Consider the following 25,025-nt stretch of genomic DNA (forward strand, 5'->3'; position numbering starts at 1 on the left):
ACAGCCTGCTCCATCTTCCGAGATGGGAGCTTGGAGAAACTTCAAACGCAGTACCTGCTCACTGCAACTTTGAACCTCCAGTGCCTAAAGCCTGTCACCTTTAAATACCAGGCCAAGCCAGACAATGACTCCAACGTCCAAAAACTACATTCCATGAGAATGGCAACACCCGCAATTCAATGTTAGGTAAATGCAAACAGGCATTAATCCCTTGATTTACAAGCAATCTGTTCACAGTTTGACACTTCTGCTTAAGGCAGTTCTGAATTAAAGGAAAAAGCAAACCTTATTACCTCTCCATTTCTTACTCCCAAACTTACTAGCTGTCCTACATTTGACTATTCAATAATTTTCAACAGTTAATACCTACGAATTGCTTAAGGTCACTACCTTCTCTAGTATTTTACTCTCTCTCCATGTAGACATTAGTCTTGCATCACTTACTTGAGGTAGCTAAGCAATGCCTTACACCACATTTAGAAAGTTAAAATATTATTTATCCATATCAACACAGTTAAGCTTGAGTTTATGCATGTTCAAAGCTAACTAAGAAGGTTACCTTCAGCAGTTTCTTGAACAAGCTTCACACTGTTTCAAACAAAGCTCACAAAAACAGCATTGGATAGTAAGCAGTTGGCTGAAGATGTTCTTCCATTCATGAAACACTGGACAGGTAGCACTTGGGTTTTTGTGAATTATCAATAAACTCAATGGGATGAGAGGAATGCATTAGAACATCCAGGTGGATGTTTAGATTCAACAGACAATGCAATAAACAAAACGCAAGTGTTCAGCTATGCCAGCCAATTCAAATGATAAAAATCAAATTACAGAGGCTGGCACTTTTGGAATTAAAGGCTTGTTTCTGAACTACTACTATTTCGTAAGAATGCTTATTGGCCTGAGGATGTTCTACAAATCCTTCTTTTACAGGTTACAATGGTGAAACACCAAAATCCGCTCACAGCCATTTCTCAAGGGGTTGCTTTCAAAAACTGTTTCCACAATTTTTCTGTGATATTAATCTGAGGCCTCTTAGACAAAAACTTTTATCAATGAAATCTGAAGCCTGTTATCCCTTTTCCCAGAAAAAAAATTAAACCTTCAAGTGACACTGCACAATTCTTGGTATATGCTCTCAGTTTGTTGGTGAAATATTCTACGTCCTCTCATAATACCTCATTAGGTAATCAAAGAAGGATGATCATCACTAAGCATTAGCAAATTTCAGTGGTCCCAGGATTTATGGTCTATATAAATGACTAAACTGATCATCAAAAGCTGCAGATGATTTAAATGACCAACCACCACGTAAGGCAAGTTAAATAAACAAAAACTTCAATAAAAGAAGTCTTCTAAAGCATTTGTTCCAAAAAAACTAAAGGAATCAGCCACAATCACATACACTTGTCCAAAACCAGATCTTCAGTTTATTTTTTTTAATCGTTCATTATGCCATGAATTCATAGGGAATTGGCTCCAGCAGCTCTGGATCCTTGCCATTAGTTCTCACAAAGTGTGCTTCTCTTGGTGGAGCAGGCTGCAAACAAAAAAAAAAAAAAAAAAGAAAAAAGAAAACTCATGGCACTAAAACTCAAAAGAAACCTTACACAGAATTTATTTTGACAACCATTTAACAATTATTATATAAACATTACAGCACTTTCACCACTCCTAGTCTCTTTAAAATTTGATTCAAAGAATAGCAGTAAGAAAATGATCTGCTAGCAAGTGTGCTTGACTTTCATTGCTGAATGAAAAAACTTTACCCTCTGCAGTCCACTAATCCAAATTATGATGATGTACCCTGGGGTTGCAGAAGCAATAGCCATTATCTCCTCTCTAAAGTCTAGTTATTCATTCTTTTCTTAAAGGGTTGCAACAGAAACTGCTGCAGCTAAATTCAGCTAAACCAAAGACAACACTGATCCTAGAAATCAGCCAGAGCTTCTGCTGGAGATCAGCAACAGAACAGGAAGCATCCCTTTGTTCACAGCCAAGGCTACAATTTCCATCCAGGAATAGTGCAGCTCTGTTCAGGCACCAAACACGTCAGACAGCTCAGATGCAGACACACTGCATGCTGCCACTCTACTCTGAAAAAAAAAAACCTTCCGCAAAGGACTGCAAACCCAAGTGAGGGTGGTAGCAACAGACACCTCCAAGAAAATCTGCCAGAGACCTGGATTTTTCAGAATACTGTAAGCAGCTTATTAATGTGAGGTGGATTTTTTTGTTTTTGTTTTTTAAAGAAAGACAGAAAGGCTCAGTTTACAGTTTTGGAAGAAAACAACATTTTACTCAACTGGTTTGGTTCTAGCTGGGCTTTTTTTTTTGGTGAACTGAATCAACAACTGAGTCAACTACAATAAAAATATTACCTGACGTTTCAGTTGAACCCAAATGCCTTTTTCTTTTGCTTCCTTTTTCTTCCTTTCATTCTCCTTCACACGCTGCAGAAAGCTGTCTCTGCTCTTGGAATGTTTAATATGCTCAATACGCACATTAATTCTCTTGGCAAGAATCTTGCCCCTAAGAAAAGAAATCAGTTTTTAATCTACTGCACTTGAAAAAAGGCTACTTAAAAGCTAGTTTTATGGCCCTTACATGAGTAATTCCATAAGCTCAATAACAGATAATTTTTCTTTAAAGGGCAATCATTCAAAATACATTGCTGCAGATGCAAATCAGATATAACTTATATAACTGAAAGCTTATTAATATATAATAATATGCTGACAATTTAGGATTAAGACTGTGAAGAACACGTCACTTTAACCTTGTAGCATACAAAGAACTGCATTACCACTGTACTCCTGTCCAGTTACTGGAAGAAAAACAACTTGTCCTTTTCTGACTAAACTGTACAAAACCCAGCTGAATACAGCTAGATACAGCTACAAATTAATATTTAAAAAGGGCTTCAGCATCAATGTGAAAGTCAGCTTTAGGTAATGTCACTTTAAGTGCTCAGAAAAATAAAAACTGTTTCCTCTGACAGGATCCAAGTCAAATGAGCATCATTTGCTTGGGTTATAAAAAGGATACATACTTTACCCACCTTGAATGACCAATCAAGACAATAACTGTCTAACTGGCAAAGTGAAAGGAGGGTGCAATTACAGATCAACTTTCCCAAATACAAAGTTTCAATACACAGAATTTCATTACTTACTTAACCTGCTTGTTAACAATAATGCCCACAGCGTGCTGAGTAACATTATATACCCTTCCAGTCTTGCCGTGGTAACACTTGTGGGGCATACCTTTTTGAACAGTACCCATACCCTGTTAAGAGGTAAAACAAGAATAAAATGTAAACTTTAACTTGGGGGGGGAAAAACACAAACATGAAGGACTTTTCTTTCAGAAGTTATTTAAAGTACACATTTCAAATTACCTGAATTGATTTAAAATTACTCCTACTTTATTTGTACATTAGAATTTATAACCATGCATTTTCTATCTGGAGACTACCAAATTCTACTATGACAAACCTGGTTGCTTTCAGTGTCGGTGAAATGATTGATCACTTTGCTTTCAGCAAGCAATCACAGGAGACAATCATCATCAAGCTCCAGTGTGTCAAGAAGTGTTAATTCTGAACAGCGCAGTTCTCCAAGAGTCAAATAATAAACAAGCAAATTACACACCATCTTCTGTGTGATTGTATGAAAACTCTGCACTTCAAATGAAACTGAAGGACTCAACAAAGTAGGAATCCTTGGTGAAGGGCTTTCAGATTCACTACAACTTGATTTTGAAAGTACAGTTGATTTTAAAGGACAAGTTCTAGAAAATATCAAATGATGGAAAATGCTGCTTCACTTTTTTCCTCTGTATTAACACATATGATGTATCCTTACATTAATTTCTTGGTTTCTAGTTTTAATATGGCTTTGCAATCACCATCCCTGTACGTACTTTTTTTAAGTGTAGTCCTACAATGATACAGAGACACAGGCATAACCACCAGCTACACCACCATAAACTATCGCTCTGCTGAACAGCAGGTGCAGATGAGGCAAAACAGAACATCTACTAAAATGACAGCTGGGGTTCCTATGAAAGTAGTGGTGGCAGGCACTGTACAGCAACCCGAGTATTACATATGGCTTCTTTCACTCACTTTTTTCAGCTGAACACACAGTAACAGAGCACAGCCGAATACATAAAATACATATATACACACACATATTAAAAACCCACATAAGACAGCATGCAACACTGAAGAGTTACTATTGGTTCAGTAGCATTGTCATTCCGTTATTGCTTCAGAAGTGAGCAATGGGTACTTGTGTTGACACACATGACCAGAGTAACAAAAAAGACTACCTCAGGAAACTGGAGACTGTAAAGGATTAGACTGCTTTAGCTTTTAATTACGTAGCACTGTAGAAAGTACCTTGATATCAACTATATCACCCTTCTTGTAGATGCGCATGTAGGTAGCCAGAGGGACAACTCCTGTTAAGAGATACAAATTTGGATACTTATGAAGCTCGTAATTCCACACACACATAAACACACACACACACCAAATGGGGTGGGGGACACAGATCATGCATTTGATAAAGTTTTCTTAAAAATGCCTCACATTTAAATTCCATTGCAAAAACATAGAACTGAGAAATCAAACCATCTTTTTTTTTTTCCAAGCAGTAATTACCTCTTCATACCTTCCAATTTTTAAAAAATCAAACTAAGGAAAAATCACAGCTTTAATCTCATTCCTAACACAGAAGTTGAAAAGGCATTACAACTATTTACTACTTCATTGTGAAAACAGCTGTTATCACTGCTCATTGCTAAGAGGCAACAAACTGTACATTTTAAGTAAGTGTAACTGTTGAATTATTTTCTTCACTTCACCTTCAAATAAATTTTCAAGCATTTTTAGAATTAGCATTGTTACTATATGAAGCAATCAGAATACCAATACACAAGCTGGAAGAGGTGAGAGTTTATTTGCATATTATTCTACAGTTTTTGCCCAAGTTGTCAGATATCCTTTGACACAAGCCATTGTTTTACAAATGCTACTTAGGGACTGTTGACATGTAACAGGTCAGTAACTTAATGCAGTGTTCTTACTACAAGGTGTACTTACCATGCTTGCGAAACGGCCTGGAGAACATATAACGTGTCCCCCTCCTCTTTCCCTTTGTGTTCGTCATTTTGGCTGATTACTGCAAAAATGAATGCAAACTTTTCAGAACTACTAGTTCATTCACAAAAAATTTGACTGATAGCATTTTCAGACATTTCAGAAGAATCAAGTCTTTAAGCCTATTCAGAATAACACCACTTCCAAATTGCTTATCAATTCAAGCAATGTTTTTAGTTTAGACATTCACAGAAAACAGTATTTATAGGACCACAGGGTAACTCAGGTTTGAATGGATGCTAGCAAGTCACCTAGCTCAACCTCCTGCTTCAAGCAAGGTCTACTATGAGATCAGATGAGGTTGCCCAGGGCTTTGTCCTTGAAACCCTTCAAGGATGGAGAGACTACTGCACAACCTCCCTGGGCTGCTGTTTGGAGGCCTGGCTGTTCTCATGATGAAAAACTTTTTCCTTATATCCAACCTGAGCTTCTCCTTTTGTCTTAAGCCAGTTGTCTCGTGCTCCTGCCACGTACCCTATCAAGTACCAGGATTCGTCTTCTTGATAACAGCGCTGTCAGGTGCCCCCCAAAGCCACCTCTGCTCCAGGCCAAGTAAGCCCAGTTCCCTCTGCCACTCCTCACAAGGCATCCAAAAGGCAAGATCTCCACTACCAGATTTATCAGCCACTATTACATTTGACACAATACGAACCGTGGTCATCTGTTTGTGGTCTGAGTGTAACAATTTCTTTAGCTTCAAGCTGTGTCTCCTGTTGACACAGGAGCCCCACCGCCGCGGCACTTCGTGCCACGTATGAAGCGGCGCCAAGGCCCACACACCCCGTAGGCCAAGGGGGACTCCAGCCACCAGGCACGTTAGCGAAGCCCAAGTCCCCCCGCAGCCGGCGATCCCCACTCCGGGGCCCACCCCGGGGAGCTGCCCCAGCCGCCCGGCCTGCGCAAGGCCGTTCCCCAGCCCCCGACATCCCGCCGGCGGCCCCGGGGCTGACCGGGCCCACCGCCACGTGCCACCGCCTCGGCGGAGCCCCGCTCCCCCGCGCCTGCACCCTCCGCCGGCCTCGGCGGTCCCTTCACTCCTTCACTCCATCCCTCGGCGGCCTCGCGGCCCGGCCCGGCCCAGTCCAGCCGGGCCCGGCCCGGCGCCCCGCACCGCGGCCTGCAGGCCGAGGCCTCCCCGCTTCCTCAGCCCCCTTCGCCCCAGCAAGGCCATGCCGCCCCCAGCCGGAGACGGCGGCCATCCGCCCCGCCGCCAGCGCGGCCCGCCCGCCCGCCTTCCCGCCGCCACCCGGAGCCGCGGAGGCACCTGAGGCCGACGAGCGGAGCTCGGCACACCTCCCTGTGTGTGCCTACAAAATGGCGGCTCGGAGCAAAAGGAAGGAGGCGGCGCCGTGGCCGCCCTTAACAGCGGGGCCTTCGCGGGGCTGCCCGCGCCGCGCCTGAGAGAAAGTCCCGGGGAGGCGCCTGCCTGCCTGCCTGCCTGCCTGCCTGCCAGAGGTAAATCTTGCGAAGGAATCCCTTGTAGGCTGATCCCGATAAACAACCACGGAACTCGCTCGGCAGAAGTTTGGCCCTTCGCTAAAGCAGGGACAAATGCCGGTTTTTTTTCATGGCTGTGCCCTGAGACGGGGCTAGGAGAGGTTTGACAGCGGGGGTGGCGGGGAAGCGGGAAAACCAGCCAAGTGTCTGTCAGGGATCTGAGGAGTGAGTTCTCTGGTGGAGTGGCTGGCCCGCAGTCCATAAGGAATTGTGTTTGGTAATGTAAAATATTAGCAGCCAAGAAGTTGTTTTACGACATTAAAGAAGTGCACCGAAATTTAAATTTGCAGTAATGTGAGCCTTGTGCTACTATGTGTCAGTCACAGCTGCCTGACTGGAGATCCAGGTAGTCCTGGGCAGGAAAGCATGGTGGGAGAAGCAAACCAACAGCAGAAGTGAAGAGGCTGCTCAGGTTTGGAGTTACTTATTATTGTAATGGGCTTTCTTGTTATTATAATGCCATAATCTCCAATTTGTGTGGCAGATGTTTCCACAAAGATAAATAAAGTACGGATTCTCAACAAAGAGCCTTTATACAGCCACAGGTTGCATCAGCTGTGTGGTGCCTGATAATGAAGCGGACTGGTGAGCAGCTTCCAGAGCTGACGGCATGACTCATTGTGTTTGTCCATCGTCAATATTAGAGCAGACAGGAATCATCAAGGGAAGCTGATTGCAGGCGGGAGTCAAAAAAGGGCCTCCCTCCCCTGAGCTAAACACGCAGGGACAGTTCAAAACTTGTCTCAGCGAGAAGTTGCCCTACTGCAGGAATTTTTGTTTTGAATTAAAGAAGCACTTATTTAATTTAGGAGAGGGATGATTACTTAAAATGGCATATAAAAACATATTTGATCCTCTGACTAACTTCACAGTTATTCTAATGTTGTCTTGCAAAACTTAAGCCCTTTCTATCATTTTGAAGCAAGTTTAATATTTATGGATCGTAATAATGGATATGGAAGATTAAATACACTATCAGGTTCTTCCTGCAAAGCTAGCTGGGCATGTTATGATAGATAGAGGCCCTGTCTCCACACGAAATCTCTTGGAGTAAAGTGTTATATTTAAAAAAAATGAGTCTGTATTCCAGCTCTGCACCACAAAAAACCTAGAATTTACAGCACCTGATATCTATGCAGAGAAAATCTGTATAATTTAATATGCATTCGGCCTAGGTTTCCAAGCGTGAAGATAGTTATGAGCCTGAACAACTCTTAGGTGAGAAAGCATACTGGCAACAGATAGAGAGATTTCAGGGAGGATATCAAGCAAAGTAAAGACAGGAAGCCAAATCCTAAAAGGCATTATTGAATAAACGAAGGTGGGCATTTTCAGTGAGCTGAACTCCTTACTTTTGCCAGTGATTTACATAGAGGGCAAATCTTCTCCACATCAAGCAGGAAAGAATGGGGAAGAAACTCCACATGTTGAAACTCATGTCCACATATAGAGCATGTAAGTGTAATTCATAAGGGAGTAGTAACTGTGAACTTAATTGAACTCTGCTTTATTTGGGGCCAAGTAAGACATTCAGGATTTGCTACATTTTTTTCCTGAATAAATTGCATGACAGGTTTATTCAAAATTTCAATAATGTTTTTATTCATAAAATTTACCTTGATTAGCACGTTCCCAGGATCCTTCTTTAGCTCCACATTTCAAAGAAACAATCATGTTTCACAGTTTGTCTCCATTGAATCATTCACTGGGCATGCTGTCTGGGTCTGATCCAGAAGCCCATCCTATCTACCAACATTTGATACACGGTTTCCTAAATCTGTGGCCTACTGAGCACTTAAAAGACTGCAGAGCCTTTGTACGTTGCTCACGAAAGGATTTCTTAATAATGGCTGTCTCCAGCAGATAAAGGTGCACAGGTTGTGGGGTGAGTTCTGGTCTGGAAACCAGAGCTAGCAGCCAAGCAGATGTGGGGGAGACCTGCAGCTCTGCATTCCAGGCTACAGGTGCTTCCCTTACTGCCCTGCCTCATCCCCTTAGAAACCCAGCCTAAACTGCTCCTCCTTGATCAATCTGCAGTTGTAGGATCCAGATTCCAATTTCTCCTAGGCTGTACAGCTAACACCACATCTGGTTCTGCTTCAGAAACACCACATCCTCAAGACTGGGGCTAACGCGAGTGGCAACGCCCAGCTTAACGTGAAGATCTAAAATCCCATGAAGGTCCCAGGTTGGTGCTCCACCCATTAATGTACTCTGGAAATCTTACTACACCATGGTAGACTGTGTTTTCCTCCTACTCTCCCTGTCTTGGAGGTAAAGCAAGACAGGGAAAGCAGCTTCAGTGGGAGCCGGTTCAAAGGTTGCTGGGGAAAGGAGCTTGAAAGGGAGAGCTCATTAAGTCTGAGGAGTGGGGACATCGCTTTGTTTTTGAGAGTGGAAAGTACCATGCCAAAAAAACCATTTCCAGTCCCCAAGCTCCCATAGTCACAATTCTGGTATCTTCTTTGTGAGAGCCCCATTTTGTTTCTGACACTTCTCTGCAGCATCTGTCTGGACAACAGCTCTCTCTAACGAATAAATGTGCTATGACAATTCTGCATATGGGGTTGTCGAGAATCCTTTGCTGAAATTTTAATGCACAGTGGGATCTGGCATGCTCCTAAGCTCAGAGGACCAAGTGATACACACAGAGATCTCGAGGGTGACATTCCATTTATGTTAGGTTATTCAGCAGGGGTGTGGAAGGAATTTAAATTAATGAGCCCTTTGTAAAGGGCTTTGAGGTGAAAAATGACAAATATTCCCCTTCAGTAGGGTGTAGGTCTCCTGTGTCTCACATAATGCATTCATTACATGAAAAAAAGGATAGCTGATTATGACTGGAGCAAAATTTTAATAGAAGTAACTGAGGTGTTGAATAAAGATAACACTGCAAAACCAAGAGTCTAAACTGAAAATCAAGATTGTGAAGTTAATTGGTTACCCCATGGCAGGCTCCCATCCATAGAAGTGCAGCATCTACCCTCCGCTTTTGATCAAAAAGTTACTGACCATCTGTGTCACCTCTTAAGTTGACCCTGTTGTTCCATTGTTCATTCTTTCTGTTCATCCTTTCCAAAAGGATCTTGTTATGTGGCATCTCAGAGTCATGCTTCCGTCCCCTTTTATGGTCTCTTTAGCTCCCCGATGATTCTAGCTCTAACAACCTTCTTATTTCTGGTAGTCAACTCCTTAGCCACAAAATCCATTCTGCAAATACAAGCCTGAGCCTAGTTTCATGGGAGTTAAAATCAATAAAATTTGTGTCTAATAAACCAGTCACCTCCCAAAAATGACTGTCCAGACAAACTCCTTGAACGGACTCACTGTGGAATCGCACAAGTGCCAGTACAGGTAGCTGTACTGAGCTGCATTGCCAGTGATTTCAATTTGCCAGCAATTTGCATTGCTCTCATTTCACGGAGAGGGGAATGGAAAATAATGACAGCGTGCCTTTGAGAGAAATGAAAACGCAAAAACTGTCTAGACCAAGAATTGTGATCGGCCCAGCACGTCACACATGGGTGAAAGTTTCCGTTACACTAATGTTACTTATATATTAATTGCTAATTCAAAATGTTACTAGATGCAGGTAGATTGATACTGAAGCCAAACAAACGGCCTTTTTTCCATCATTATCTCAACTGCCACATAAAATCTGAAATACTGACAAGTTCTGTCATTCAACTGTATATTTGAATAACATGGCATTCTACTTGTGTATGTACATCAGTGAATACTGCATTACTGACCATATAGTAATCATCAGGAACTTGCAAGGAAGCTGTTGTGTAACTGTGACCAGCTTCTCACAGGTACCAAATAACCCAGTGTTTTCTCAAACTTCTTGTAAGTGTTACTACTTTTTTGACGTCACCTGTCTCTATGTAACCTGCCCTGAGTCCAATCCATCTAGCCAGGAACAAGCAACTCCTCATATTGTAAGCATCAACTTTGCTGTATATTTAGTTGTTTTGACTAAAGGTGATTAGCCACTCGCTGGCTGACACAGCTGGTAATTACAGATACTTTTTGCTCCTCTGTCATGGAGGAACTGAGCTGCTGCCAGCAGTAAATCTGCATAATATGGGGATTTTTGTGGGGATTTTCTTTTGATAATGTATTGAATATATGTATAGAATTAATATTAAAATATATTTTAAAAAATCTGATCTTTCACAATTGCCCTTTGCTAGCCCTCTTGGGAGCTCTTAACTACAGTTTAAGAAATAGCTGGCTTAATGATTAGGAACATACTGCTATTTTCTATTAATTTTTTTATGTCTGAGCTTACGTGTACTTCTAGCTGGAAGAACAACAATGCTTGCCCTTTTTCTTTTTCTGTAATTATTTACACAGAAGAATGATGGCCCCTTTATACCTTCATTTTACTAAGCTAAATAAACCAGGCTCTTTGAGCCTCCAGACGCATAGCAGGCTCTGTGCATTTGCTCCCATTCCCACACATCTCTCTTAAGTATCAGTGATCAGATTTGTACACAACAGTCTCAGTTACCTTACTTACCATGCACCAATTATTTCTGAGATGCTTCCTGCTATTACTGAAGATGATCACAGTCCCCGAAACATGAAGCTCCTAGGGTTGAATTTTTTTTCTGGCTGTAAATGTTTGAGTCCTTGTCCTTAACCTGCTAGCTAGGAACTAGGAGACAGTTTTTTAATCTCACACTCATGCAACAGCAGGCCTCTTAGTGATTTTGGTGTCAGAAAGTCAGTTCTTGTCTGATGATATTGACGATTTTGCTCAGGCAAAACTTTCAGTGTCTTCAAAGAATTTTTGTCTATAAGGAATAAACAGGACAGAATTGGCCTTTAATCACTTTAAAATAGATAGGCCAAAACAAAACAAATACACTCTAGGAAAAAACTGCAGACTGGCAAGGGCCAGACTAGTTGACCTTTCCTTATCTGATTTCTAGCATGTGACTATTTTATTCACTATAAAGTATAATTTTAACAGAAGCTCAACCTATGCCAAATGGTTTTTCAGGACAGGCTTAACTTTGGAGGGCAAAGAGATTTAGCTTTAAGCAGATCTGAATATGAGCTTTGCTGTTGAAATGTAATACCTGATGTAAAGTATCACATATAAGAACAGTTTGTTATAATGGCACACTGAGTTTGAACTGATGAAATCTCACTGAAACTATATTACAAAACAATTTTTTTTGTGCTAATTCCCAGGTGAGTTTGCCAATGATACCTAATTGTTGGGAGCGGTCAAATCACTGGAGGGCAGGGCTGCCATCGAGAGGGACTGAGACAGGCTGGAGAAATGGGCTGACAGGAGCCTTGAAGTTCAGGACAGGCAAATACGAAGTCCTGCACTTGGGCTGGAATCAGCCAGGATTCCAGGCTGAGGACAGGCTGAGGGCTGACTGTATGGAAAGGGGCTTTGCTGAAAAGGACCTGAGGGTCCTGGTGGATGACAGCAATATGCCATTGCTGCAGAGTCAATACATCCAGGACTGTATTAGCAAGAGGTTAGCCAGCAGGGCAAGGGATTCTTCCTCGCCATTTGGCACTTGTGAGACCACATCTGGACCCATGCATCCTGTTCTGGGCTCCCCAGGACACAAAAGACATGGACAGACTGGAGCAAGCCCAGTGGAGGGAGGGTCACCAAGATGGTCACAGGGCTGAAGCACAAGGACATATGAGAAGCAGCTGAAAGAGCTGGGTTTGCTCAACTGGCAGAGGAGAAGGAAATCTTGTATCTCTTCTGCTATCTCATGAGAGGGTGCAGAGAAGATGGAGACAGACACCTCTCAGGAGAGCACAGTAGAAGGACAAGAGGCAATGGACAGAAGTTAGAACATGGGAAATTTCTGACTCAAGATAATGAAAACATTTTTACTGTAAAGGTGGTCAAAAACTCAACCAGGTTGCTCAGAGAGATGGTGGAATTTACATCCTTGGAGCTATTTAAAATTCAACATGGCCCTGAGCAACCTGATCTAGCTGGACCTGCTTTGAGCAGGGGATTGGACTAAAGACCTCCATACGTGCCAGAGACTGTTTTGAGTCTATGATTCCAACTTCTCAACATCAGGTGCTGTGGTTTAAAAAGGCAATATGCCTGATGGATGCAACAGCATAAAGTAAAAATGTGGGTGGAATCATTCTCTATTCTATAAATACTCTATGGCATTGTATTAGCATATTGGTATCTAAGGTAGCCATTTGTATTTCTCATTAATTGTTCTAATCAGAGCCACTAGCATTATTGTTTTTAATTGCTTATGAAATGGCAAAGAACCTTGCTGGAAGGAAAGGGCTATATAAAATATTTTATTTCAAGTAAAGGAATGTTTTCTACTTAGTGTTAGCTAAATTCCAGTAAGCACAAATTTAAATTTATCTTCAAACTATGCCAAAGTAAATTTGTTTCTCTGTATGAGTACATAAAGACAAAGTGCATGTTTATGATTTTAGTAGTGCTACAAAATGCTGTTTTTAATAATGCATGAAGTAATCAGAGTTATTGCAAACTCAAGTACTGAGCAGATTTTAACAATCTTTCAGTAAACATTTTTGTCTTACTCTAGTTCTACGTATTTTCTGGATGCTAAAAGAAAATCCTATCCTGCCTCCATAGCCTCTTCTTGAAAGAAGAGGAAAGAAGAATCAAATACAGAAACTACAGGACTAAAAAGCACACTGTTCTTTACATTAAAGTACTTCACATGTGATTATAATTCCAATTACATATTCTTTCCTAGGTGCTTTAGCAGAGTTTGAATTTGTGGTCAGAAAATGTCAGCCTTCACTGACTGATTTGCTTTTTGCAGGCCAGTTTCCTTTCCAAAATGGGAGATGGTCTTTAGCTTCTGCAGTCTTACCCATACCAGTATCTTAAATGATGAACCTGGGACAGACCCCATGACATCACAAGGTACAGATGCTTTAAAATAGTTTATTTTTTAAAAATACATGTGCTTTTATTTTCACCCTGTTTTGAACATCTTCAGTCCTGCCATCACATTTTTCGGTTTTCTAGCTTATTGAGCCAGAAACTTGTTATAATAAGCAAAAGGTGAATTTCTCAAGTAATCTTCATCACCTGAACCTAAGAACTGTGGTTGCAAGGGAACTATCAAATATCACAAAGCTTGCGATAAAATAATGAGAGTTGGCTACACTCTGACAGCCCCTGTCAATGAGACAACAACAGCTGCTCTGAACAAACACTACAGCCAGAAAAGACAAATTAATTGTCAGTCAAGGAGAAGTGAAATGGAGAATTAACAAAGGATAAACTCGATCAAGCTACAACCAACCAAGGATAAACTATACCAACTTTCCCATACGTATAGTAGGAATAATAGCATTTTATTTATGGAGCAGGGTTATTGTTAAGGATCGATTCATTAATAGTTGTGAAATGCTGTGGAGTCCTTCATGTATATGTAAAATAGTAATGTGAGCTAATTAGCATATGTGCTGCTCCAAGGCAGCCGCAGCTTATCCAAGGGAGGGAGGCAGTGATGGTGAAGGGGCAAAACAGGGAAAAACAAAGAGAGGGCAAATGCAAGAAGAAGTGCTGCAGGGGGAGAAGAGGAAATGAAATCGCAGGGGAAGTGGAAAGAGGAAATGAGGCCATACGGGACAAACAGGTAATGCTAGGTTACTGCAGTATAAAGACACAGGGCACAAATCTGTATGAAACTGAGCTTTATTAGTTCTGCTGCTCATGCAATAACCTGTGGTTGGTTGGCTGTTTTGGGCTGTTGGGTTTGGGGTTGTTGGTTTTTTTTTTTGAAAAAACTAAGTATAACCAGAAAAAAACAAGTATAACCAGATGGGAGTATTTAACTGACCATCTGCAAGTACAGAGGGGAACTGTGGGTCTTCCAGGGTATAAATTTTCCATGAGAAGAAATCAAAATCATTCTACTTCTGTATTGCTGACAAAGAGAGCATTGTTTGAGAACTGATTGCAACATGGACTTGAACAATAGCTTTAGATCAGCGGAAGCACAAAATATTGCTAACTGTGACATATGTTTCAATTAAAACAAAAATAATTAACCACCCATTAGTGTCATCAAAAACACAGGCTATTAACAGTAAATGCTCTTTAGCAATTTTATTATCTCAACAAAGCTGTTTCCAGTATTTTTTCTACCTCTTATTGATAATTTTTTCCACTGCGTAGCTATCTGCATGCAGCTTCCTTTATATCTTGGTACTGTAGAGAACTGATTAGTGGGGGAGACTGTAATGATACAGACTCTTCACTTGGAGGCTGCCTGTTGTCACATAGTGCGTCACTGTTGTTATTACATGACAGCTAATCTTGCTTTTGGAGAACTGCTGCGAAGATCACAAAAATGATGTCTATCTTGCTGACTGCAGCGGGAAGCTTTGCTTGGTATTCTGGTAGAGAACACAGAGACTGTAGAAACGTCTTGTACTTCTCACCTCTAGTAATGGGTTTTCCAAGTTAGTGTTAGAGCACTGTCACTGACTCCTGAGGTTTTCCTACTAAGGAGAAACTGGAGTTACTGAGACAATGGTTTCCCTAGTACCTAGGGAAGCGCCTAGTGCGAAGAATCAAAGCCATTAATTTTTTAAGAAAAGTTTCCATTATTGAAAGTATTTCATTACAATATTAAACATTACAATATTTCTAAATATACTTGTGGACCTATTTCTCCAAAAGATTCTGTTTCAGAACAATGTCAAAAAGCACACAGTTATTGTTTTCATGCCTAGCTCACATCCTTTCAGATGGAGATCACTCAGACCCAAACTATACACATTTCTCTTGCAGAATACAATGACATCTTTCAAAAAAGTTATCATTTTGTAAATGGACTCTTTTTCTGAGAACTGTAACTTTATTTTCAGTTAGAATTCCACCTGCTTTTAGGAGTCTATAGACTCAAACAGTGATAACAGTTTAGAAATCTACTGTTATTTTCAACACAACTAAATTCTTATATTCTACACTCTTATTGCACATGTCTCTTAACTGATGTATATTTTAAGTACTGTTGGTAGAAATCTGTATTCAGTTTAATAGCATAAATTTTTTTATTTTCTCTTTTAACTTTTCAGATGCTGGTAATCCTTTGTGCAACAATAGGTTAATTGTTTGCCAGCTATGTATGTATGGCAAGATGCCCAGTATCAGCTAAGCTGTGAAAATGGAAGTATCAAAATATCCCCATGTGTGAACTCTGCAAGAAACAAATATTAAGCTCTGCTTAAAAAACAAAAAAACACAAACCAACAAAAAACAACACCCTTACTGAGGAAAGCTTTGGTCTTCCAAAATGAGTGTAAGGGAAAAATCATCATGAGCAAATTTTATCCTGTCAGAGAACTCTCACCTAATTTATTCTGTTTACAGATTTGGTCTAATAAGGATTATTTCTCACACCTCTTTGTAAAATATTCTGAGATTTACTGATGAAAAGTGCTAAGGAATAAAATAATATTTATCTATTTTACAATTACAGTATCATAATTTTTATAGAATCATGGAATCATAGAATAGTTTGGGTTGGAAGGGACCTTTAAAGGTCATCTAGTCCAACCCCCCTGCAATGAGCAGGGACATCTTCAACTAGATCAGGTTGCTCAGAGCCCCCTCCAACCTGACCTTGAATGTTTCCAGGGATGGGGCATCTACCACCCCTCTGGGCAACCTGTGCCAGTGTTTCACCACCCTCATCGTAAAAAATTTCTTCCTTATATCTAGTCTGAATCTACCCTCTTTTAGTTTAAAACCATTCCCCCTTGTCCTGTTGCAACAGGCCCTGCTAAAAAGTGTATCCCCATTTTTCTCATAAGCCCGCTTTTAGTACTGAAAGGCTGCAATAAGGTCTCCCCAAAGCCTTCTCTTCTCCAGGCTGAATAACCCCAACTCTCTCAGCCTTTCTTCATAGGAGAGGTGTTCCACTCCCCTGATCATTTCCGTGGCCCTCCTCTGGACCCGCTCCAACAGGCCATGTCTTTCCTGTGCTGAGGGCTCCAGAGCCGGACGCAGTACTGCAGGTGGGGTCTCACCAGAGCAGAGTAGAGGGGCAGAATCACCTCCCTCGACCTGCTGGCCACGCTTCTTCTGATGCAGCCCAGGTTTCATGGAAATTTCTGAGATCAACAAGCGGCCCAGATCAACAAGTGGCCCAGGGAAGAAAGGGTGTGTGTGAATGCACCACCACAACTGGACAGTCCACCCATCAAATCCATACCTCTCCAGTTTGGAGAGACGGATGTTGTGGGGGACCATGTCAAAGCCCTTACAGAAGTCCAGATAGATGACATTGGTAGCTCTTCCCATGTCCACTGATGTAGTCACTCCATCATAGAAGGCCACTTGGTTGGTCAGGCAGGACTTGCCCTTGGTGAAGCCACGCTGGCTGGCTCGAATCATCTCTCTGTCCTCCATGTGCCTTAGCATAGCTTCCAGGAAGATCTGTTCCATGATCTTCCCAGGCACAGAAGTGAGACTGACGGGCCTGTAGTGCCCCGGGCCTTCCTTTTTCCCCTTTTTAAAAATCGGGATTATGTTTCCCCTTTTCCAGTCAGTCGGAACTTCACCGGACTGCCATGACTTCTCAAATATGATGGATAGTGGCTTCACAACTTCATTCAACAGTTCCCTCAGGACCCACGGATGAATCTCATCGGGTCCCACGGACTTGTGCACCTTCAGGTTCCTTAGATGGTCTTGAACCTGATCTTCTCCTACAGTGGGCGGCTCTTCATTCTCCCAGTCCCTGCCTTTGCCTTCTGCGGCTTGGGCAGTGAGGCTTGAGCACTTGCCGGTGAAGACTAAGGCAAAAAAGTCATTGAGTACCTCAGCCTTCTCCATATCCCAGGATATATATAAAAAACTATATATAATAGTTAGTTAAATAGATATATAACTATATATTATAGTTTATATAGTTTTCTGTGATAATAATTTATTAATGTCTTGCTTATGATTACAACTAAAACTGAATTTATTCTTTTGAACCTATGAATAAAATGTATCACTTGTTTAACTACTTGCTCAGATCCTCCCATATCCAGTTAGTCTACCATCAACCCCCTGTCATGGCTCCCAGAGAGCATGTACAACTGTTATGAAAATAGTTGTATTTTCTGAAAATGTACCATCAACATAATTTACAAAGATTTGTAATATAGATGTTTAACTACCTGTCAGTCAGTACAAGATGGTTTGATATAACATGACTTTCCAAATATATTTCCTGTTTGTTTCTTCTGTTCCCCAGAAGGATCCAATTTCACTCACATAATGTGTTAAGATTCCAGTTCTATATAATTTGATGCAGCTTCAGGTTTTCTTGGAATCATGAAATACAAGTTGGGGAAAATTTCTTTTTTATCTTGCTCTCTGTTACCTCATAGCACAAATCCTGCAATACCCATTGCCCACAAAGTAAGGTGCATTTCCATAGCAAGGCTGGTAATATATCATGACAATGGTGAATGACCTTCATTGGGCTATGTGTCAACAAAAATACAGATGGTGAATCCAGATGGTTTTCTTGTAGGGACCAACCCCCTCCGCTATTATGTCTGGATGCAAATTTAAGAGTTTCCAGAACAAGTAAAGAGGTATATATATACACAAAGCAACCTGTTCTGACCTCAGAGCTGACTCTGCTATGAGCAGAAAGTTGGGCTAGAGATCTCCAAGGGTCTCATCCAACCTGAATTATCCTATGGTCCTATTATGCTATGATCTTGCAATCATACTGTATACTAGTCCAACAACAGATGTGATATGTCTGCATTCAGATACTGCAGCAATAGTCCGACCAGTTAGTGGTTTGACTGGTTAGCGGAGCGGGTAAATAGATTCATGGGACCAATTCTGTTGTCAAGCAACATTAATAAAAACCTGACATGCCCCAGACTCAGCAAAACCATCTGTAGTCACAGATAGAGGATACAGACACAAACATACCTGTACCATGCCTACTCTTCAATTTCTAAAGGCAACCTACCCACACACCCCAGAGTAAGCTGGGTTCCTGCCAAACCACAAGATTATGAAACAAGGAGAGGCACAGAGTAAGCAGTAGCAGTTTACACTTGTTCTATTTTCTCTTTGCTCCTCTGTGTCTATTGGTGCCTCTGTACATTTGGAGTGTAAGTTCTTCAGAAGACAGAATGCCATTTTCTCTTGATGTCTTACATAGTGACTAAGAAGGCGAAGGGCTCTGGCCTCTGACTTGTGCTTCTAGTGTTATGGTAATTCAAATACTATGTAATAACAACAACTACATGCTCTGAGAGACTTTCAGGGCAGGGAATTAATTCTATCTGTTCAACTAATGTACTTCTGTGAGAAAAGCATCTATTCTTTAACTGAAGCCCTTAAGAGATACTGGATGTGCCATTTCTCTTGGCAGCATATTCCCACCATTAATGTCTTCCACTGTTAAAAATGTGCGTAATTTCTAATTCAAATTTGTTTGATTTCAGTTTATAGTTATTTTTTCTTGAAACACCTCTCACTGTGCAAGATTAAAGATCACTGTAGCCACCTTCCGGGCTTCTTTTTGATAAGCCAAACAGATTGTGCTCTTTAAGTCTCTCCATGCAAAGAATCTTCTCCAGCCTTAAATAATTTCTCAGCATTCTTTTGACAACAAGGACACCAAAGGCTAGTGCAGTATTACCACAAAAATCTCCCCAATGCCATACGTAGAAGAAAATAACGTCTCTTCCTACTTGCCACATCTCTGGTTATATAGTCAAGGATTCCACTATTTGCTTATACCATAGCATTAGACTGGAAATTAATTTTTGTTGGGTTGGCCACTGTCAACTCTTTAATTTCTTTTCAGTCACTGCTCTCCACAGCACAGCCCCTCATCTCTGCAGACATGACCTGCTCACTGTATTTTTAAGTAACTGTACTTGTTCCTATATTAAAGCACACTGTATCTGAATGGGATGAATTTACCAAACAGTATAGATCTTATAACAACCCCAGCCTTAATTTAATTTCCTATTTAGCCACTCTTTTTCTCTTCACAGCACATTAGTTTTGCTTTCTCATTGCTGAAAATACTAATACGTTTATTTGTTTTTCTCAGTGTTAGGATCCTTATGCTCTCCTGCCAGCTTTCCTGAGCAACTTTACCCTTTAGAGTTGCTGTTCAGTGGATCCCACCTACCAGTTTCCTGAATGAACTGGTCTGTTCCCCTAAAGCCAGGGTCTGAGGTCTTACTGCTCTCCTTCCTCAGCCCCCCACAGGATCATGAACTCCACTCCTCAGTCACTACAGCCCAGGCTTTGATAACCAAGCCATTGATTACCACATCCCCCAGTTCTTCCTTGTTAGTGAAGAGGCAGATCCAGCTGTGAATCACCCCTGGTTGGCCCAGCCGGTATCATGAAGTTATCCTTGATGCCTTTCAGAAATCTCCTTGACTGCTTGCGTTCTGATGCGTGGTGCTTGTAGCAGATGTCGAGCAGGCTGAAATTCCCCCAAACCCAGGGTCTGTGATCAAGAGACTTCCTTGTTCCTAGTTAAAGTTCTCCTCAGCAGGTTGGCTGGCCAGTTGGCAAAAATGCTCTTGTCGCAATTTGTCAGGTGGATCTTGTCTCTCCCCAGTGATACAAGATATGACTGATATCTTGTCTCAGGCAGGGTTAGTTACCATACTGATCTATATGCATTACAGCGACTCTGTAACTGCTTTCAAAGCTCTGTCTCCTCAAGCATACACAAACACACGCACACTCCTGGTCTACCCACCCTGTTTTTCCTTAGCTGGTCAAATACCTGGAATACTTAATTTGTGAATAATTCCAATCACCCCAAGGGGCTTAATGATGACAATTAAGCAATAATTTCCAATTCTTACTTGTTTCCTCGTATTTTACCTCATTTTAATGGTCAATGGTATAGAAAGTGTTTCTGTATTTCCCCTCATTCTATGCAGCATGAGTTCAGTTTGCTCATAACACAGCACCTCAGTTTACACGGCATTTTAAAAAAAAATCAGTCTCTCTGTATGTTACTAACTTAGCATCTTCCCAGCTGCTCTGCTTAGTTTCCAGCCACGATTAGCCCACACCTGTCAGATGCAGGCCAGCATAGCCATACATCCCCTACTCTTTTTGAAATGTGGTCCAATACGGCACAGTATCTAAATTTCCCCTTGGAACTACAGACAGAAAGAGCACTTCACATCAAGTATATTTTGCCTTCTTTCTCTAATTTATGGGTAGGAAGAAACTTCAAGGCAATCTCTGACTTTCCATTTGAGTACCTTTCAAGATTCCTGCAGTTTTTCTATGGCCTGTATGGTTCCACTTGATGCCACATAAATGGTTCCAAACTGAATTATCTCCCAGATAATCTTACAAGCTTCTGCAAAAGTGCAATTGCTTTTTGGTTTTTTGCTTCGGGGAGACGGCATGCTATCATATTTTCCTTGTGTCATTTTTTGAAGATTTTGTCCACTCTGGACTATACAGGAGTATCTCTTGTAGCATGTCTGATTAATACTGTAAGGAATCGTATTACAGATCTATCTTGCAGCGTTGTATTTCAGTAGATGAACTGCTGGATATCTGAAGGTTGACACTTCTAGCTGGCCAAATATCCGTTCTTGCTTTTTTGCACGTAAATGGCCAGTTCACTTCTTTTGTTTCTATTATTTCTCATTCTCCTGATGCTGTCCTCCCCCATGGTTTCTGTGGCAACAGTTTCTGAATGTAGTCATCCAAGAGGCATTCATTTTCTCAAATACTATACTTTTGAAATATACGCTTCTAGACCACAGATATTATATAAAAGAACTGCTTGAGAATATTTCAGGTTGCAATAGAGTTCAGTTATAAGACTTTCTAAGGTCATATTCTTTATGTTTCAGCTGAAGGAAAATTTACTATTTCCATTAATTTAGTTGCTAAAGAACGTTTACTTCTGAAGATCATAGAAAGTATCATGATTTAACGTTACAGATATTAAAATATGTTTTTTACAGTGAAAGGATGCATTTATGATCTAGGTCTTATGTGCATAGACATTATTCTTAATAATAATGCATCTTGATCTGCTAGATGTTTCCCATATATGAAAAAAAAGACAGGGCAGGACATTCCACGTCAAGCATTGGAACAGGCTGCCCAGGGAATCGGTGGGGTCACCATCCCTGGAGGTATTTAAAAGATGGTGTGCTTAGGGACATGGTTTAGTAGTGGACTTGGCAGTGCTAGGTTAACAGTTGGACTTGATGATCTTAAAGGTCTTTTCCAACCTAAATGATTCTATGATTCTATATCTTAGCTAGCTTTATGCTTCTTTAATGCGGACATCAACATCTTGAATGAGTCATCCAGATTTCCATTATAGTCTGCAGATCAACAGGCACATCTAGATGATGCATCTCATTCCCAAGTAGATACCTCAAGTAGTTGATATAAATGACTACTCTACAGATCAGCTTTATTTTCCAAGATGTCTGAGGCTGGGGCCTGCAAATCCCAGACTCACAGAAACCAAAGCACTGGTCATCTAGAGACGAAGCAAAAAAAAGGGAAGAGGAGAGGAATTCACAGGTGCGTGCCTCTCCACATCCCCCTCTTCCTGGGAGGGACCCTACAGGGTCCGGCTTTGAGGTTGGTCCTAGAGGAACAGCTTTGACAACTGTTGTTCAAGTATCAAAAGTCACTTTGAAGTTATTTTGGCATTAGAGTGATTAAGTCAATAGGATAGTTCTGCTTTTTAATTTGCTTTGGCTGTGAGTTATGCCTGTTCACTCTCCTCACCTCTCCAGGCCGCAAGGGAACTCCTTCCCTGGAAGCGGCTCAGCACCTGCATTACGGAAACATCCACTAACCCCCCCAACTCTTCACCGCCAGCGCTCACCCTGTGGCCACCCGTTAGATTTCAACTCTAGGGCCACGGAAGGAAGAAAAAAGAAAAGTAACGCCTGAGCGCTGAGAGCAGCCAGAGGCGCCCCTCACACCGGGCGCCAGCCCCGCGCCCACCGCCATGGCGGGGCGCGATGGCCCGGCTGAGGAAGGCGAGGCGCCGGCCCCGCCCCTTCAACGGCCCTGCTGCGCACCCCCACCCTGCCCGCTCCGTGCCGCGCATGCGTGTTTGGCGGCGCCCGGCGCGGCGGGAGGCGGTGGGGGGGGCGGAGCCAGGCCCGGAGAGGAGCTGGCCGGGGGGCGGGGCGCGGGAGCGGGGCGCGAGGCGGTGCCGAGGCTGAGGGGCGGGAGGGGAGCCGGCCGGTGACCCGGCGGCGGTAGGGCCCGGCGCGGGGCGGGGCCGGGCGGGGCGGGCTCGCGCGGTGCTGGCCGCGCGCGGGGCGAGGGGGAGCGAGGCTCTGTGGCGCCGGCTGGGAGCCGCGCGCCCGGCCGTTGGGGCCGTCGGGGCTGCGTGCGCCCCGCGGCGGGCGCTGGCGGGGGCGGTGAGGGCTGCCCCCGTCGCTTGCCTTCCCTTCCCCTCCTACTCCCGCCCGGCCCAGCCCGGCTCCGCTCGGCTCGGCGCTGTGATTGGGCGGAAGATGGCGCTGGGCGGATGGAAATCCTAATGACAGTCTCCAAAATCGCCTCCATCTGTACCATGGTGAGTGAGGGGCCGGGGCCGGGCCGGGGCGGCCCTCTCCTGCCCTGCCGGCTCCCCGGGGGTGGGGACGCGGGGCGGTGGAAGGGGCTGTGGGGAGGCGTGCGAGGGGCGGGCTGCGGGGGAGGCTGGGTTTGCGCAGCGCCTCGGCGGCGGGTGGTGCGGCGGCGTGGGGACGGGGTGGCGGGGAGGCGTCCCTGGCTCGGGAGCGGGAGCGCTGCCGTGGGCGGGGATCGGAAGCGGAGCGGGGTTAATCGGCTTTGGGAGACTCAACCTTGATGCAGGCGCTGATGGGGTCGGGTTGGGCTGGGGGCGAGGGGGGAATCCTGACTCTGAACGGGATAGAAGTGCGGCTCACCGAGCACAGCTTTTCCCCACAGTGTGCCGAAAGCTGGGAGGGAGAGCGTTAGGACATTGCCTCGAGTTCGGGGTTGCTTATTGCAAGTATTTTTTTTAGGGCAGGGTTTCTAGAAGTACCGTCCTTCTCCCGATCCACTTCGTAATTGTCCCCAGCTCTCCGAGTACTTTACTCATGTGGCGGGGCAGTAATTGCCTTGCCTATTAGCAGACGGGTGCTCCTCTGGTTACCCGGAAAAGTGTTAGCATCCCGCGTGATCTGTTCAGCCAAGCACGCTCTACGCGTTGGCATGTAATTTGACTTGTTTGCATCGATCCGGGTCCTGATAGGAGGCTTCTTCCAGTGATTGCTTTTTCATTACTCTCTCTCTTGATAAATTAGAGCTATACGCAGATACACAGATGTGATAAGGCTCTCTTGGGGTTTTTTAAAGAGGCGTGAGGAGCTCAGTAGATTCACTGGTGGAGGAATGCTGAATTTAAAGAAGGAAATATCCCTTAGTCAGTAGAAGTCACTACTTGTCATGGAGGAGATGTGTTGATGGTTCATAGCTGAGGATCTTGCATTTGTGCTCTTTTCTACCTATACCATGGCCAAATGAAAGTTCTTGTTCCCAAATCTGTTTCCACAGGGGAAGGGAAGAGATGGTTAAGGGGAAAAATGCACTCTGTCATATAGTTTGTTAATTTGCTGATTTGGGATTATAACATATCATAATATCAAACAGCGGCAAAAGCTTACATTTCGTATTATTGGAAACTGATTTATGGTTTTCATAAATCTTGCTGCAAAGAGGCTTTAACATCTCAAACAAACATTTCAGAGGTGGCCATAAGAATTTTGAATGAATGTCTGTAAGCCCATGGGGTGAGATTGCTCAGGTGGTTGTTGATCAGCTGGAGTAATGTTTTTTGTGATATGGGAGATCACATCTTTTTATTTGGACTTGCAGAATCTGACTTCTTGAATTCATGAGCTGTATACCAAGATCTTTATATGGCCAAATGTTGTAGGACATACACCATGTGCTTCCAGGAGTTTTCGTTCTCTGAAGTAGTTAGATTTTAGGTTAGACTGTTGAGGAGTCAATGTGATTGATCCTTGAGCTAGGACGATCTCGTTTTATTGCAATTCTAGCTAACATGTTTTCACCCACATTTGACCACTAGCCTTTGCGTCAACATAAATTCAGTGCTGGCTTCTTGATTTAGGCCCGGTATGGGACCTCACTTTTCTTCTTCTGGACAGCATAGAAGTTGTAGGTCTGGACTGGCCAAGCAGCTAGTTTAAGATTATTCTGTATGTATGGTTATTAGAAAGGACATTATGTCATTGACATTTAGGTCAATCCGGAAACAATTTTTTCAACTAAAAATCTTCTTATGATTAACTAAAGTGTCTATATCCATGAAGCTGAAATTCT

At 42.7% G+C, this 25,025-nt stretch overlaps 2 protein-coding genes, 1 long non-coding RNA gene and 2 other non-coding genes across 10 annotated transcripts in view; 2 read left to right on the top strand and 3 right to left on the bottom strand.

Annotated features, from left to right (window-relative positions):
- Positions 1 to 1,407: 1,407 nt before the first annotated feature.
- Positions 1,408 to 6,536, bottom strand: RPL21 (ribosomal protein L21). The gene is made up of 6 exons (XM_075139872.1): positions 6,432 to 6,536; positions 5,111 to 5,189; positions 4,406 to 4,467; positions 3,176 to 3,288; positions 2,382 to 2,532; positions 1,408 to 1,540 (listed from the first exon to the last, which is right to left on the bottom strand). The coding sequence occupies exons 2-6, from the start codon at positions 5,175 to 5,177 to the stop codon at positions 1,451 to 1,453; spliced, it is 483 nt and encodes a 160-aa protein (XP_074995973.1). The 5' UTR covers positions 5,178 to 5,189; positions 6,432 to 6,536; the 3' UTR covers positions 1,408 to 1,450.
- Positions 2,984 to 3,116, bottom strand: LOC142078123 (small nucleolar RNA SNORA27). Its single transcript, XR_012672133.1, has one exon. It is a non-coding gene; the product is annotated as a small nucleolar RNA SNORA27 (small nucleolar RNA).
- Positions 3,503 to 3,577, bottom strand: LOC142078105 (small nucleolar RNA SNORD102). The gene has a single exon (XR_012672116.1). It is a non-coding gene; the product is annotated as a small nucleolar RNA SNORD102 (small nucleolar RNA).
- Positions 6,537 to 6,598: 62 nt separating the features above from the next.
- On the top strand, positions 6,599 to 16,616 carry LOC142077774 (uncharacterized). 3 transcript variants are annotated; one of them, XR_012672001.1, is made up of 5 exons: positions 6,599 to 7,076; positions 7,204 to 8,119; positions 8,768 to 8,852; positions 13,477 to 13,580; positions 15,749 to 16,616. It is a non-coding gene; the product is annotated as an uncharacterized LOC142077774 (long non-coding RNA). The 3 variants fall into 3 exon arrangements; XR_012672000.1 differs by having other exon boundaries at positions 8,026 to 8,119; XR_012672002.1 differs by having other exon boundaries at positions 8,065 to 8,119.
- A 6,240-nt stretch (positions 16,617 to 22,856) lies between these two features.
- USP12 (ubiquitin specific peptidase 12) overlaps positions 22,857 to 25,025 on the top strand; it is a 39,165-nt gene continuing 36,996 nt past the window's right edge. For 2 of the 4 annotated variants that reach the window (XM_075139874.1, XM_075139876.1), the window contains exon 1: positions 22,857 to 23,247. In XM_075139874.1, coding sequence (XP_074995975.1) covers positions 23,200 to 23,247 — 48 coding nt within the window. In that variant the 5' untranslated portion in view covers positions 22,857 to 23,199. The remainder of the gene's footprint in view (positions 23,248 to 25,025) is intronic. The other 2 variants (XM_075139873.1, XM_075139875.1) reach the window with 2 other exon arrangements.

The sequence above is a fragment of the Calonectris borealis genome, chromosome 1 (genome assembly GCF_964195595.1).
Source record: "Calonectris borealis chromosome 1, bCalBor7.hap1.2, whole genome shotgun sequence".
Lineage (NCBI taxonomy): Eukaryota > Metazoa > Chordata > Aves > Procellariiformes > Procellariidae > Calonectris > Calonectris borealis.

What these genes read in the sequence shown, in the direction of transcription:
- RPL21 (XM_075139872.1), bottom strand. Translation starts at nt 5,177, where the DNA reads ATGACGAACACAAAGGGAAAGAGGAGGGGGACACGTTATATGTTCTCC. An exon ending in CAGGCCGTTTCGCAAGCATG is followed by an intron (nt 4,468 to 5,110) that starts GTAAGTACACCT and finishes ATCTCTTAACAG; the next exon opens with GAGTTGTCCCTCTGGCTACC. An exon ending in GGGTTCAACTGAAACGTCAG is followed by an intron (nt 1,541 to 2,381) that starts GTAATATTTTTA and finishes TTTTGTTTGCAG; the next exon opens with CCTGCTCCACCAAGAGAAGC.